The sequence below is a fragment of the Typopeltis vanoorti genome, chromosome 15 (assembly GCF_054136105.1).
Source record: "Typopeltis vanoorti isolate ZY-2024b chromosome 15, IOZ_Tvanoo_1.0, whole genome shotgun sequence".
NCBI classification, from domain to species: Eukaryota; Metazoa; Arthropoda; class Arachnida; order Uropygi; family Thelyphonidae; genus Typopeltis; species Typopeltis vanoorti.
This window is the reverse complement of record NC_143563.1, coordinates 65352855-65366967: the sequence shown is the minus strand read 5'-3', so window position 1 is coordinate 65366967 and position 14113 is coordinate 65352855. Positions and strand designations below refer to the sequence as shown.

General features: G+C 35.2%; 1 protein-coding gene across 7 annotated transcripts in view; it reads left to right on the top strand.

Annotated features, from left to right (window-relative positions):
* LOC150098829 (PHD finger protein 14) overlaps positions 1-14113 on the top strand; it is a 570499-nt gene that overhangs the window by 66939 nt on the left and 489447 nt on the right. For all 7 annotated transcript variants that reach the window (XR_016549471.1, XM_090404762.1, XM_090404761.1 and 4 more), the window contains exon 4: positions 8595-8662. Coding sequence is in view for 6 of the 7 variants with exons in the window: in XM_090404762.1 (XP_090260888.1) it covers positions 8595-8662 (68 nt within the window). In the remaining variant the exon portion in view is untranslated. The remainder of the gene's footprint in view (positions 1-8594; positions 8663-14113) is intronic.

Genomic DNA, 14113 nt, shown 5'->3' with positions numbered 1-14113 from the left:
CTCAAACCCTTCCATGTTAAAACACCGAGGATCTATGGATCACCAAAAATTCACAAACCAGGCACACCCCTATGCCCAATTGTGGACAATATAAATAGTCCCACATACGAACTGGCTAGACATTTAGCGAAGCTACTAGCCACTCTCACTAACAATTCTCCTTCCTTTATCAAAAATTCAGCACACCTAAAAAGCATCTTACAACACCTCACCCTAAAAAGCTCAGACTTAATAGTAAGCTTTGACATCACTTCACTATTCACAAATGTACCACTAAGAGAAACCCTCAATCTACTGAAGTCACACTTCCCCCCTGATATATTTGAACTATTCAAATTCACAATACATGCAGGATATTTCACATGGAAAGGGAAAATATACAAACAAATTGATGGGACAGCCATGGGCTCCCCCCCCTTTCTCCTCCCCTAGCCAACTTTTACATAGAACACCTGGAAAAACAAGCAATCAATACAGCCACTCTCAAACCAACACTTTGGCTACGCTATGTTGATGATGTGCTTGCTATTTGGCCACATGGCCCTGAGACATTGAAAACATTCTTAGCACATTTAAATAGCCAACATCCAAAAATCCACTTTACTATGGAACTGGAAGCCAACAACTGTCTGCCCTTCCTGGATACACTCATCACACGTCTCCCAGATGGTTCCTTATCATTTTCAGTTTTCAGAAAACCCACACATACAGGCAGATACTTACACAAACAATCACACCATCATCCTTCTCAACAATATGGCATATTAAAAATGCTAACCCATAGAGCGAGAGCAATCTGTTCAAATGACAAGGCTCTTACTGCTGAACTGACTCACTTACACCACACCTTCTTGGCCAACGGCTACAATCCACAAAAAATAAACAAAATACTAAACACTCCTAAGAAACCCCTCCCACCATCCACCACAGAGAACTACAACAAAACAGTCACCATCCCTTACATTAAAGGCACATCCGAAAAGATCTCAAGAATTCTCAATAAACATAAACTACGCACTACATTCAGACCATGTAGCAAATTAGCCACCCTCATCCGCTCACCCAAGGACAGCATTCCTCCTTTATCACATCCAGGAGTCTACCAAGTACCCTGCTCATGCAATCAAGCCTACTACGGTCAAACAGGAAGAACTGTGAATATCTGCATCAGCGAACATAAACGATACGTCCGGAAATATCATTATGGGAAATCGGGCCTAGCAGACCATGCTCTGGATACCCCTGCACACAGGATCAACTGGAAAAACACAAAAGTACTACACAGAAACCCATATAAATCAGAGAGATTGTTCTTAGAGGCGACAGAAGCCCTAAAACACACTCCAAATCTCAACAAATATGGCTGTATTAACTTGCCGAAGATCTGGGAGACAGTCATATTAAGAAAAAACTAGCACTTTTCTAGGACTCTAGTAATATATGATAGCGTTTTTTTTTTTTTTTTTTTTTTTTTTTTCAGATAGAGGGCGCCAAAATCAGGACTCTAGTCTTTGTGTTGTTGCTACAATTTTGTTTAAGCACACCATGTTGTTTTAGTCTCGCGTATTGTGACAAACAGTGTTTTTGTGCTCTGAAGATGCTGGTTATAATACCAGCGAAATATCAGCATCAGGTTAATAATTTAATTATTTACTTAGTTTCTGTGTTCTATTATACCGTTAAAATAATAAACAACATGTTCGATGAACACATAAGTCTGTCCACACGATATGAATGGCACTCGGTGCCATTTCAGTTTCTAGTTTGTATTATTTTTATTTTAATAAAGGTCCTTGCCAGAATTATTTCATATGGTTTTAGATGGAACTTTTTATATTTTTCTAGAAAGTCGTTGAATAAATCAGTACAGTTAATTTTTGCTTTATGTTAATGGTTGCTAAATATATCATGGTTTTAGTTTGATAAATAAAAAAAAAAAATCTTTTGAAATTAAAAATAATTTCATTTAATTATTAAACTTTATTGGTTAAAAAACTGTATATTTGTAAAAAAAAAATAAAATCAAGTAAAATAGAATTTGCTGAAGTCAAGTTGGAGGGAGTATAAAAATAATGATAAATTACTGGAATAAGTTGTAAAAGAATGTGAATTCCTGGAATTCATCCAAGATTAAATTTTTGCATTCCTGGTGTTTAAATTCTCACTTATTCTAGACCAGCATCAGTTAATATGTTATCTGTATTCGTGCAGTGTTTTCCAGTATCACTAAAATTTTCTTAAATCCATACCAAAACAATGGTCATTGACTTTTGCTAATGTAAGATGGTGAACCTTTTCTAGCAGGTATCACTGATGTTATATTGTGAGTTTCCTTGAGGTAACTATCTACAAAACACATGGTGGATGTGATATACAGGATGTCCAGTGATTTAATTCTAACTTGGTGGTGATTGAAGTACTTACCATTGTGCTGCCATTTGATGAAAGTGAACATATGGTTTTGGTATGGGAACAGCTTGGTAGGTGAAACTTCACTGAACAAAATAGATGTGAGGAATTTTACGTTTGGCCCATACATGTGAGTATGCTAATTTGTTTACATTTGATTTGATGGCCTGTGTATCATATTATTTGGGAAACACATGGAGAAGGGGTTGCCACTTTACAATATTAGGGATGAAAGAGGAGGAAAAGAAACTGTTCTGTGAGTTTGGAGTTGAACTCTGAAAGAATGTTGGTGGCAGCTGCATGCATTTCAGTGAATTTATTAGAGAGTGAATAAATTATTGACTTGTTCATATGAATATTTACCATGGAAATATTTATAGAAGATGCATACTGCAAAAACCAAATGTCTCTGAAATTGGGTGGAGTGAGTTGGTAAGAGATGGGTCATTAATCAGTATTATTCTTCTGTATCAAATCAAGTATTTTTAAGGAGCTCTTAGGGGCACCATCCCAAATATGAGAGCAACATTTGATAGTTGGGCAAATTTGTACTTGAGCTGATCAGAGCTGATTTGTACATGTCTTGAGCAAAAGAAAAATCTTTTTTCTTTCTTTTTTGCATGCTGCATGTTGGTGGCATCTGCATGCATTTCAGTGAATAAATTATTGACTAGTTTATATGAATACTTACCATGGAAATATTTATGGAAGATGCATACTGCAAAAACCAAATGTCTCTGAAAGTGGGTGGAGTGAGTTGGTAAGAGATGGGTCATTAATCGGTATTATTCTTCTGTATCAAATCAAGTATTTTTAAGGAGCTCTTAGGGGCACCATCCCAAATATGAGAGCAACATTTGATAGTTGGGCAGATTTGTACTTGAGCTGATCAGAGGGTGTCTTGAGCAAAAGAAAGATCTTTTTTCTTTCTTTTTTTTAAACTGAGAAGGGCATTGGATGTAATGTGCCAGGAGAGGCTTGATGTCAGGGTAATTCCAAACAGAAAAGAATCTCATCTTGTTTAGAGTTTTAGTGCTGCCAAAGTTAATACTGGAAGAAAATGCTTTTAAAAATAAGGCATAACTGTGTTTTGCTAGCATCCCACTGATGGATGGCTTAGAGATCAGAATTTAGGTCACTGAAGATTGATGCTATGTAAGTTGTGGTGATTTGTGTAGAGCAAGGTTTGTTAAACGAAAGGGAGGAGTGCAATATGCTGTCCTCCACAAAACTGTGTATTAGGTTGGCTTTCAGCTGGAGTATCTTGTATACATAAGGAAGAAGGGCGGGTGAAAGAACAGAACCTTGTAGAACCTAGGCATTAGTTGCATAATTAGAAGAATGAGGAACCATTTTTAATGTCTAATTTGGTCAATATTTTTCTGATCTCTTTCTTGCAAAAGGACAAGGGAGACATGAAATATTGAACATTTGGAAGAGTTGTAGGGGGTTGAGGAACATTTACCAGGATCAGTTATGCACGGAGGAAAAAAGTATGAAGCAAGGAGATTTTTTTTTCTTCCCCTTTTATGGGTGATGATGCAATAGAGTCACTTAGGTGTGATCGAAGTGGAAGAAGTGTTGGGCAAAAATTACAACCAGCTGCTTTGGCAAGAGACCAACAGGCTTGGCTGTCATTTGGACAAGTTGCAGGTTTCCTGCCATTTGCTCTTTCAAAGTATGTTTTGGAAGCATTGATAATAGTTTTCTTGCAGTGCTTTAGGTTGGATATAAGCACCAAAGGACGATGGAGTTCTTGGTGAATGGGAGTTGTGGTATGCTAAACTTTTTACTTAGACAGTCTTGCACACCTTTTGGAGAACTGAAGCTTAGGAAGGTAGTTTCATGCCAGTAATGGTTATTTTGGTAATATATCCAGTGCATACCTTTGGGTTGGAAGAGCAAAAACAATAGCCAACCACAGGAATGAGCCATAGAAGGCATGAAGGTCATCCCACTTGACACTATTATAATGCCAAACTACTCTTGATTGAGAATGGCCACGTGAGCATTGTTCCATGGGAGAGGAGATAAGTACTAAATTGTGGTCTGAATTACGTAGTGGACATACAACAGTTATATTGTATTTGGAAGGATCACTAGTGAGGACTAGGGTGTTTGAGGAGTGGTTAGGATTATCTGGTATTCTGGTAGGCATGTGAGCAATTGGCGTTGGGTCATTGATGATGTGTGCACAGTTGGAGAAGAGCTAGTTGGTGTAGTGAACATTAAAATCACCTAGGAAGATAATTTCCCTGCTAGGAAATTGGGACAGAGAGATCAACATTTAAGGAGAAGAAGTTGAAGAGTTTAGAGTTGTTTTGCATTGGGGGAGTGACAGAGACAGCAAATTAATTTGATTCAGTGGAGACGTGAGATTTTCAGACAAAGAAGGTCAAAAGTCAGGTGATTCTATGTCGAATGCTTTCTGGCATTATACATCAGAGTGAACATAACAGATACTGCCCTTGGATTGAAAAGAGTCCAAGTTATTGTTTCATGTGTCAGATAACACTATAAGTATGGAGCACTGATTGGAGATGCATTATATGACTATATAACTTCAGAATATGAAATGCAGCAAAATAAGTTTTCTCCATCCACATGCTAGTTTTTCTCTCGAACTCTGTGATTTTCAACCTATAGGGTGCAAAATACTTAAAAGGGAGGGTGCAGAGAAAGTGGAAATCAAAGGAAAAACTGAAAAACTACTTTATTGAAACAAAAGCATTTAATGAAACTATTTATTGACACAAAAACATAAAATACATTCCGAAAATAAAATAATAAAATATAGAAAATCTACTGTATTGAATAAACTAGTTAGGCTTATGGGAACATATCAATATTGCAAAATATACCAAGCAACTATTTAAAACTAAACAGTAACAATGAATCTTAAAATTAATGGCTTCCTTGGGCCTGTGTTGCAGAGCAAAACTCTTCATATGATGGTGATACATTGGAAATTGACACTCTTAGTTCTCTTTCTATATTTAACTGAGATCTATATTTGTTTTTAAGGCAGTCACTGCAGAAAACCCGATTTCATAAAGATAAGATGTTGGAAATGGCAAAAGTACATGAAAAGCTCTTGACTTTAGTGCAGAAAACTCATCGTCAACACCGGTCCAAAATTCAAACAGCTATTTAGATGCAAATTGTCTTTTGATTTTGCCATTTGATGTGATGTCTATAAATTGTTCCTCTTCTTCAATTGAGAAACCTTCAGGGGTAATTTGAAATGGGTTTCTAACCCACTCGTACACTGCCATTATGTTTCCCTCAGTTATAAAATAGTTTCTAAAATTCTTCGTCAACATTGCTAAATGATTTTCAATAGTTCCAAATAAAACTTTGATGCGTTGCTCTTCTGTCATTAGGTTTTGATAAATTCATCCACATTTGCAAACATTTCTGATTTTTGTTGCTTTACCTTTTTGTTCAGTAACTAGTTTTTTCCAAAAAGCATTAACTTCATCACTCTTCACTTAGATATGTGTATTTTTTCCTTGGCGTTGCAGTTATATAGTTTCTCGAATATGTCCACCAGGTAGTTCAATTTCATCACAAATAAGTGGTCTCTAAACTTCTCTGCTTCTTGGGGATTTTCCTTTTCCAAGAAGATTGCTATTTCATTTCTTAATTCATAAACATGTTGTAAACATTTTCCCTGTGATAACCATCTTGTCTTACAGTAAAATAGTAACGCTGAATGTTCTGCTCTAGCCATGTCTTCACAAAGTTCAGAAAACAGTCTTGATTTTAAAGGCCTCATTTTGTTAACACAATGTTGTTAACACAATGTTTAGGCCAGGACTCATTTCCTTTGCAGCAAGAGCTTCTCTATGAATCATGCAATGTATCCACATACATTGTGGGGATTTTTCTCTCACAAGGGCTTGTAAACTTTTAAACCTTCCAGACATAACTCGAGCACCATCAGTGCAAATTCCAACACAAATTTTCCACTGTATGTTTGCCTTGCATATAAAATCGTCCAATATTTTGAACAATTCAGGTGCTGTGGCTCCTCTTTCTATTGATTTAGAAAACAATAACTCTTCAACTGCTGATAATCCATCGCAAAATCAAACATAAGCAGACAGATAGCAACAAGGATTGATGACAATCCTTGTTACTATCTGTTGCATCTTCAAGCTGAATTGAGAATAATTGGTCACAAAGCTTCGACAAAAGTTGTTGCTACATATCTTCAATATATCACCAATATACTAAGCCACAGTATCATTTGGTACAGGTATGCACTGTAGTTGTTTAGTAAAACTTTCTCCAAGCATTGTTTCTACAATATCAATCGCAGCTGGCAGAATTAAGTCTTCTCTGATAACTTTGTAAAAAGCTAGTAAAGCTTTTTCATTTACAGACAAAGCTTTTTTAATGCTAGATTTTTGCTTTTCAAAACATTTCAGTTTGGCAGCAAAGTCCTCTCGAGGTTTGTTAACATACTCCTTATGAAGTGTTTCCAAATGTCTTTTAAGTTTATTCACTTTCATAATATCAGCTGCCAAAATTTTCGAACAAATAACACACAGTAGTCTTTCTTCATCATTTATATCAGTCTTTGTAAAACCAAAATCTAAATATTCTGCTGCATACTTTCTTGATTTTATTTTTGGAGTGATATTCTGTGAACCTGGATTTGTTAACATCAACGCTCCACAGTCGTCAGTGCCTGCTTATGTCCAATTAAAAATTTATCATTTTCTATGCTGAAAAAGATTGTTTTTATACCATGTATCACAGTCGTTGCAAATAGGAGTAAAATAACACTGGCCATCAACTTCTCACTGTTGTCTTACCATTTCAAGACTTCTTGTGCTGAAATCATAAATGCTTCCGAAAGGCTGATATGATTCAGTGTAGTGATGTGGTCTTAGTGATGCCAGATCCATACAATTTTCGAAAGATTTGATGACGTATTTAAAAATTTTAATTAATTTCTAGTTTTTTTGTTTTGTTTTGCTAACTTTAATGGGTTTTGTCAGTGTCTCAATTCAAGAATTGCAAAGGGGGGGGAGGTGGGGAGCACCACAAAAACTAATAATTAAAAAATGGGGGCACATGAAAGAAGGTTGAGAAACACTGCTTAGCTGGAGATTTTACTTGTTCCTTTCTGCAATAATCTTTAGAAATATTTGTCAGGCCATTCCAGTTTTATTTTCAATTGGATCATTTGTAGGAGCACAAGAGGACGTAATGTGTTGAAATTATATATTTTTAGCATATATAGTCTATGAGGTTTAGTCTGGGTTTTAATCTGATCATTTTATTGATAAAATTTGGCAAAGTGATTCAAACTGGTATTAATAGTTCTGCATTGGCTGGATGGAATTTAATGAAATGTAGTATTTAGATCTCTGTTAAACGTTGTTAAGTCATATCAATTTTAATTTTATTTGGAACCATTGTAGTGACAGAATTAGGCTAAACAAAATTCTGCCTGTAAAATTTGTTTACTACAATCCAAAAACACATTGATATTTCATAAATGCACTAACTTTTGATGGATTCATTGGATTTTTACAGAAAATCATTTTTACACAAAATGCAGCCATTTCCCTATTCCTATTATTACTATGTGCTTACAGTCTCAGTCTTGCTTTTTTGTCACACCTTGTATTTCTTATTGATAAATATGCACTTAAAATGTATTTTTTTATTTTCTTAATTGTCTTCCTATCTAAGGGCAGGTATGAAATTAAGTTTTAGATTTTAAATTATTCATATTTAAAAATGAAGTTATATTACTTCATAGAAATATAGCTGTTAATATATAAGATATAAAATAAAGAATTCTGACTTGAGAGCACTTTTACTAAATCAGTATTTTGAAATGCCTTTCGAGCCAAGAGCATGCCTACCTTCTTTACATGGAAGATAAAATACTTTTGGCATGTTGAAAATTTAAAGTGTGTGCTTTATCTAATGAAGTTGGACTTATCAGAAATGTGTGTGTGTTATCATTGACTGCAGCTTGGCTAAACTAATCATGATATTAGAAACCTGATTGCTGAGTGAACTGAACTTGCAGACTCACTTTTAAGACAATTTTATAATTATAGTAAATGGTATAAAGGCTGCTAATTTATTTATATTTGAAAATGTTTATAAAAAGTTATGAATTATTCACAGATTCCCATATCACATAACTTTAATTTCAGATATCAAGTGATGGATCAGGAAAAAAAATAAGAATTCAGATATGCAGTGTGTGCCTTGGGGATATCAGGTCTGTTTAGATTGTATCTCTTGTTCTAAGTAATTTTCAAAGTAATATTATTTTTGCATCATTATTTCTGATTATTATATTAAATATTATTCTCATATGATCTTTAAATTTTTTTCATGCTTAACAGAAAGATGGAAAGGTGATTTATTAATTTCATCATTACTTTAGAGATCTAACTTTAAAATGAGTACATTTTCAGTTTAAGTTGTTAAATATATATCCTGCATATCAAAACGTTTTTCGAAGAATTATTTTCTTTGTAACGTTCATTGAGTTTAAATTGTTTCTTCAATAGAGAGTTCTTAACAGATGAAAAAGATAGCAAATTTTTTGCTTGTATTCATATTGATTTAGTATGATTTTTAAAGACATGGCTTTGGTTAAAGCATAAGATGTGCTCTAAATCCAATGATAAGTCAATATTTTGTCTTATGACCAAGGCATTTTCACAGGCATAAAGATAAAAAATATGTCTGCGTACAGGTACATGAAAGGAAGGCAAACAGCAGAATTGTTGGACAGATAATCTTGTAATAATAGGTTACCTGTTTGTTTGATAGTATAAGGCTGTAGCTTGTATTACCAAAGAATTATTTTCTTTGTAATTATATGAAATTATATTATTTGTAATTATATGAAAATATGACATTCATAGACATGGGCTATGACTTGCATTACATGACAGAATGCATCAGTACCAACTAGTTCTACCTTCACTCATTTCATTATTTAGTTTAATTTTTTAATTCATTGTATTCTTTCATTGCTTAAAGTTATGTTAACCTCTTTAACCTTTTGTAACATCACTAAGTTCCTGATCAGCTGTAAAACTAGTAGTTTCTAGTTAATTAAAGTATAAAGTGTGTATATTCTTTATGTTATACGATCATACCAAAACAACGATAAATGGCTTATATTTATTTAATATCATATCTGGTTGCTTAAAGGTTAATTGATTGAGGGAGGAGGTGGAGATTGCGAAGGAACAATTTGGCTTCATGCCTGGTAGATCAACAACAGATGCTATCTTTGGGTTATGACAGATGATGGAAAAATATCGAGAGAAACAAAGGGAGCTACATCTGGTATTTATTGATCTGGAGAAAGCATACGATAGAGTGCCAAGGCAAGAAGTCTGGAGGTGTCTGAGGGAGAAGAAGGTGCCGGAGAAATATGTCAGGTTGGTGCGGGAAATGTACAGAATTGTGAAGACAAGTGTTCGGACCTGTTTGGGACAGACAGAAAGTTTTCAAGTAACAGTTGGCTTGCATCAAGGGTCAGCATTAAGTCCGTTTCTGTTTAATATTGTGATGGAGGTGGTAACAGAGGAGGTGAGAGGAGATGCACCTTGGACAATGTTGTATGCAGATGACATCTTGCTGTGTGTAGATTCAAGAGAAGAAGCTGAAACTAAACTGGAAAGATGGAGAAAAGTACTGGAAGAGAGAGGTATGAGACTGAGCAGAAGTAAGACAGAGTATATGTGTTGCGCAGTGGGCGGTGGCCAGGAGACAGATCTGGAGTTGGAAGAAAATGTCATCAGGAAGGTGAGAGACTTTAGATACTTAGGTTCAACAGTGGAAGAAGATGGAGGAGCTGAGAAGGAAGTGGGATGCAGGATACAAGCAGGTTGGAGGAACTGGAGGGAGATGGCTGGAGTGTTATGCGATAAGAGGGTGCCGATCAATCTGAAAGGCAAAATTTATAGGACAGTAGTGACGCCAGCTATGACATATGCTATAGAAACTGTGGCCCTGAGGAAAAATAACATCAGCAGGATGGAAGTAGTAGAGATGAGAATGCTTAGGTGGATGTGCGGTGTGACCAGAAAGGATCATCTGAGAAATGACTATGTCAGGGGAACAGTGAAAGTTACGAACTTAGGAGCGAAAATACAGGAGGCAAGGTTGAGATGGTTTGGTCATGTGATGAGGAGGGAGGACGAATATGTGGGAAGAAGGGTCATGCAGATGGATGTGCAAGGAAGGCGGAAGCGTGGGTGGCCAAAGAAGAGATGGAGGGAGCTGGTAGAAGAGGACTTGAAGATGAAGAACTTGGATGTGGTGACAGCCCAAGACAGGAAGGTGTGGAGGAGACTCATAACAAACAGTGATCCCACTTAAGTGGGAGAAGCTGTAGAAGAAGAAGAAGAAGAGTTGCTTAAAGGTTAATGGTAGATAACTAGCAGTACACCTCCATATTCCTTTAGAAATGTGTGTAATGACTAGGATTTCTGATCCCATTTTGAATTTTTATCTTCTTATTGTGGGCATTGCTAGTAAGTATATACCAGATACTGAAGGTATAAGGTTGGAAAGATAATTTGAGGATTAGCCAACCAAATAGTATTATATATTGGCTTAAACCAAAAACAAAATTATGGTACAATATGATGATATGTCATGCCATCTGAAGCATTACTCCATATTAACAAAGCCTTTGCAGTTTTCATCATACCAGGACAAATAGTAAAATGTCAGTTACTGGAACAAACTCATCACTGCCAGAATGGAAGATAAGCACCATGACTAAGAAGTATCATTGAAAAAAAGAAGTAGAATTTGATGAAGGATTAAAGAAGTACTATGCTGGAGTTATTTCTGTTATCTACATGGCTCCAGAAATCTACTTTCTACTCACTAATTGGCAAGTTTCAGCCTTGTTCTAAACGCATACAAAATATATTATTTTCTTCACTTTTTTTCATTTTAAAACATTATTTCATTGATCATGGGTGGCTGCCAATGAATTTGTTAAAGAAGTTTTATTTCCAGAGAGTTGGAAATAAAATTTCAGTGTTCCCTTTCAAAGAATTGCAAAAACACTTGCAATTTTAGTTTCCAGTTTTCTCTAAAAGTCTTAAAGTAAACCAATCAACTTTACTATTTTCCATCCTTCTATCTCCTCTGAAATTCAGAACAGAACTTTATATTTCTTTCTATATAAATTACTTTTTTGCCTTTTCATAGTAATTAAAAACTCAACCTGCTGTATCCTCTTTGCCGAAGCACTTTGCTAACACATTCCTGAATGTTAACAATGATAAGTTCTTTTCTAATATCCTCATTTTTAATATGATACTGCCACCAATACCATCTGGTCACTACCCTAATCTTTCTTAGCACTTCCATATCTGTGGTATCTACTCTTTGACGAAGTGTTTTAATTTTAATTCAGTTCTCAGATCCATAAAATTGGTTTGAACACTGTTTTATATACAACTTAGTGTTTTGACTAATTTATTTCTTATTCCTTATGCATTTATTCAACTGGCTTCCTACCATATCAGCTTTACTAATTCTGTTGTCTATTGCTATATTTAATTTACCATCTATACTAAAAATTGCACCTAAATAACTGAAATGTTTTACTTGTTCTATAGATTCACCATTCAGGATAGTTGATGTTTTCAATGTTTCTGCCTATTTTCATTGTCTTTGTCTTTTTATAGCTGATTTTTATACCAAATTTATTACAACAGTTATTGAGTTTACTTAGGGAATTTTGCAGACTTGTACTGAATATACAGTAGTTCCTTCCCCCTTCCCCCCTTATCCTTGAGGAATATGTTCCAAGACTTCCCCGCCCCAGTGGATATCCGAAACCACAGATAGTACCAAACCCTATATATACTTTTTTTTTCTATACATACATACTTATGATAAAGTTTAATTTATAAATTAGACCCAGTAAGAGATTAATTACTATTACTAATAATAAAATAGAACGATTATAACAATATGATGTAATAAAAGTTATGTGAATGTGAATGGAATCTTGGCAACCAGTATACAATATTTTTTTTTCCTTATGAAGTCAAGGACGTTCACCTTTTCACTTAAACGAAGCACTTTGGCATATCTGAATTGCAACATCACTATTCTTGCTCTTAGGGACTATTATTAAGTAAAATAGGGTTACTTGAACACAAGGACTGCGATACTGCAACAGTCGATCTGATAACTGAGACATCTACCAAGTGACAAATGGGTGGGTAGCGTATACTGTCCAGTGTATCCATGCTGTACAAAGGGATGATTTACGTCCTGAGCAGGACAATGCTATATATTTCATCATGCTATTCAGAACGGTGCACAATTTAAAACTTATGAATTGTTTATTTCTGAAATTTCCATTTAATATTTTTGGACCAGGGTTAACTGCTGGTAATTGAAACTGCAAAAAGCAAACCCACAAATAATGTGGACTACTGTATTTAGAGGTATAATATCATCTGCATAAAGTTAAGAGCTAAGATTAACACCACCAATTTGGATATCAGGTTCTATAATTTTTCGTAGCCATTTCTCAAGTATACTTGCATAAATGTTACCAGGGAACACTCAGTAGGGAAATACCCCTTAATTCTCGCATTTAATTTATTTTACTTTTTATAGATCTGTACTTTGAAAGCTCTACTCCAGTGGTCGCCAAAGTGGTCGATATCGATCCCCAGGGGTCGATTCGGACTCAGGGGTCAATAGAAAAATATAAGACATCATTGTACGGGTAATATTTAATTCAGTTAACTTGGATTACTTCCATCCTGAATGACAACGCAATTAAGAGTGAATCGTGGGAACAGTGACATCTGCTACAAATGGCTCAGTTAGGTAAGTTTGAGTGCGGTTAGTAGTTGGAAGGGGATCAATTGTTCGATGCTGTTGGCGCACTCTCCCTCGATGAGTCTTTGGACTCCCTGGAGGTGTCAAATAATAATAATAATAATAGGACCTGTAAGATGGAGCTAGGTCATGAAAATAGTTACAAGCTAATCAAGTAGGCCAAAATGACATATTTACCAATAAACAGATGTCGGTGGTTACCGCCTGGCCGGTGCGGGGGGGGGGGACGAGATTGAAACACATGCACGGTTGCTTATTTACTTATACTTACACGTATTTGATCCCAGTCTCATTTTTGCGCATCGACATACAAGTGAGCGTTAATGTTCTAAAATTCATCAACATACATATTATAATTCGATCGTTATTCATTCACGAACTAAACTTCTCTATGTTGAAGAGTTGAGCAGGGCTGGTAGTAATACCAGTGATATTAATACCAGTAGTTTATTAATACCAGTATATTAATATCACTAGTAATACCAGTGATATTACTAGTGATAGTAATAGTAATATAATAATATATACTATATGATACATACAATAAACACTGTAACTATAAAATAAACAATCTAAAAACTCACATAAGTGTCTTTTTTTGCTTGTCCTATTATAATTACGTAATAGTAAAATAGAGGGGTTTGATAAAAAGTCAAGAAACTCTTGAAGGGGTCGACGATCAAAGAAGTTTGGCGACCCCGCTCTACTCCAATCATCTAGAATTAGAACCTCTGACAGGCCTTCTGAATTATGCAGTGCAGCTGCTGTAAAACTTGTATGCCTCCTTGTTTGAGCATTTCTGATATAATCTACTCCAGCTACTGTT